Source organism: Apaloderma vittatum, unplaced genomic scaffold (genome assembly GCF_000703405.1).
Source record: "Apaloderma vittatum isolate BGI_N311 unplaced genomic scaffold, ASM70340v1 scaffold28986, whole genome shotgun sequence".
NCBI lineage: Eukaryota > Metazoa > Chordata > Aves > Trogoniformes > Trogonidae > Apaloderma > Apaloderma vittatum.
Genome location: NW_009720499.1, coordinates 1,588 through 1,983, shown reverse-complemented (window position 1 = coordinate 1,983; position 396 = coordinate 1,588). Strand labels below are relative to the sequence as shown.

General features: G+C 62.4%; 1 protein-coding gene across 1 annotated transcript in view; it reads right to left on the bottom strand.

Moving 5' to 3' along the window:
- Nucleotides 1-396, bottom strand: part of ACY1 (aminoacylase 1) — a 3,476-nt gene that overhangs the window by 1,584 nt on the left and 1,496 nt on the right. The window contains exons 4-5 of the mRNA XM_009871038.1: nucleotides 242-336; nucleotides 1-51 (exon numbers count right to left, since the gene is read on the bottom strand). The exon at nucleotides 1-51 is cut by the window's left edge and continues 29 nt beyond it. Of these exons, the coding sequence (XP_009869340.1) occupies nucleotides 1-51; nucleotides 242-336 (146 nt within the window). The remainder of the gene's footprint in view (nucleotides 52-241; nucleotides 337-396) is intronic.

Sequence of the window (396 nt, the reverse complement as noted above, 5' to 3'; positions counted from 1 at the left end):
CGGGCAAAACACTTTCCCTCCGCCTTCAGCCTCCGGATGGCCTCGAGGTACCTGCGGGGAGAGCATGGTGCCTGGGCATCACAAAGGAGAAGGGCTGGCGTGCTCTAAGCCAACCCAGGGGGCACAAGTGGTGGCACCCTAAGCCCCAGGGACCCTGGGGATGGTGGCATCTCTCCCTGCATCATTCAGAGGCATCCCCTGATGCCATGCCAGTCCGGCAGGTGCAGAGCCCTCCACTCACTGAATGGAAACACACTTCATGTCCTGGGCACCCCGGGCATAGATGTTGCCTTGTGAGTCCTTGACAGCCTCGAAGGGTGGGTAGGTCCAGTGCTCCTGGGGGGAACAGCGGTTGTGACAGCAGAGGGGCATGGGGGGCAACAGCTCCCACTCGCC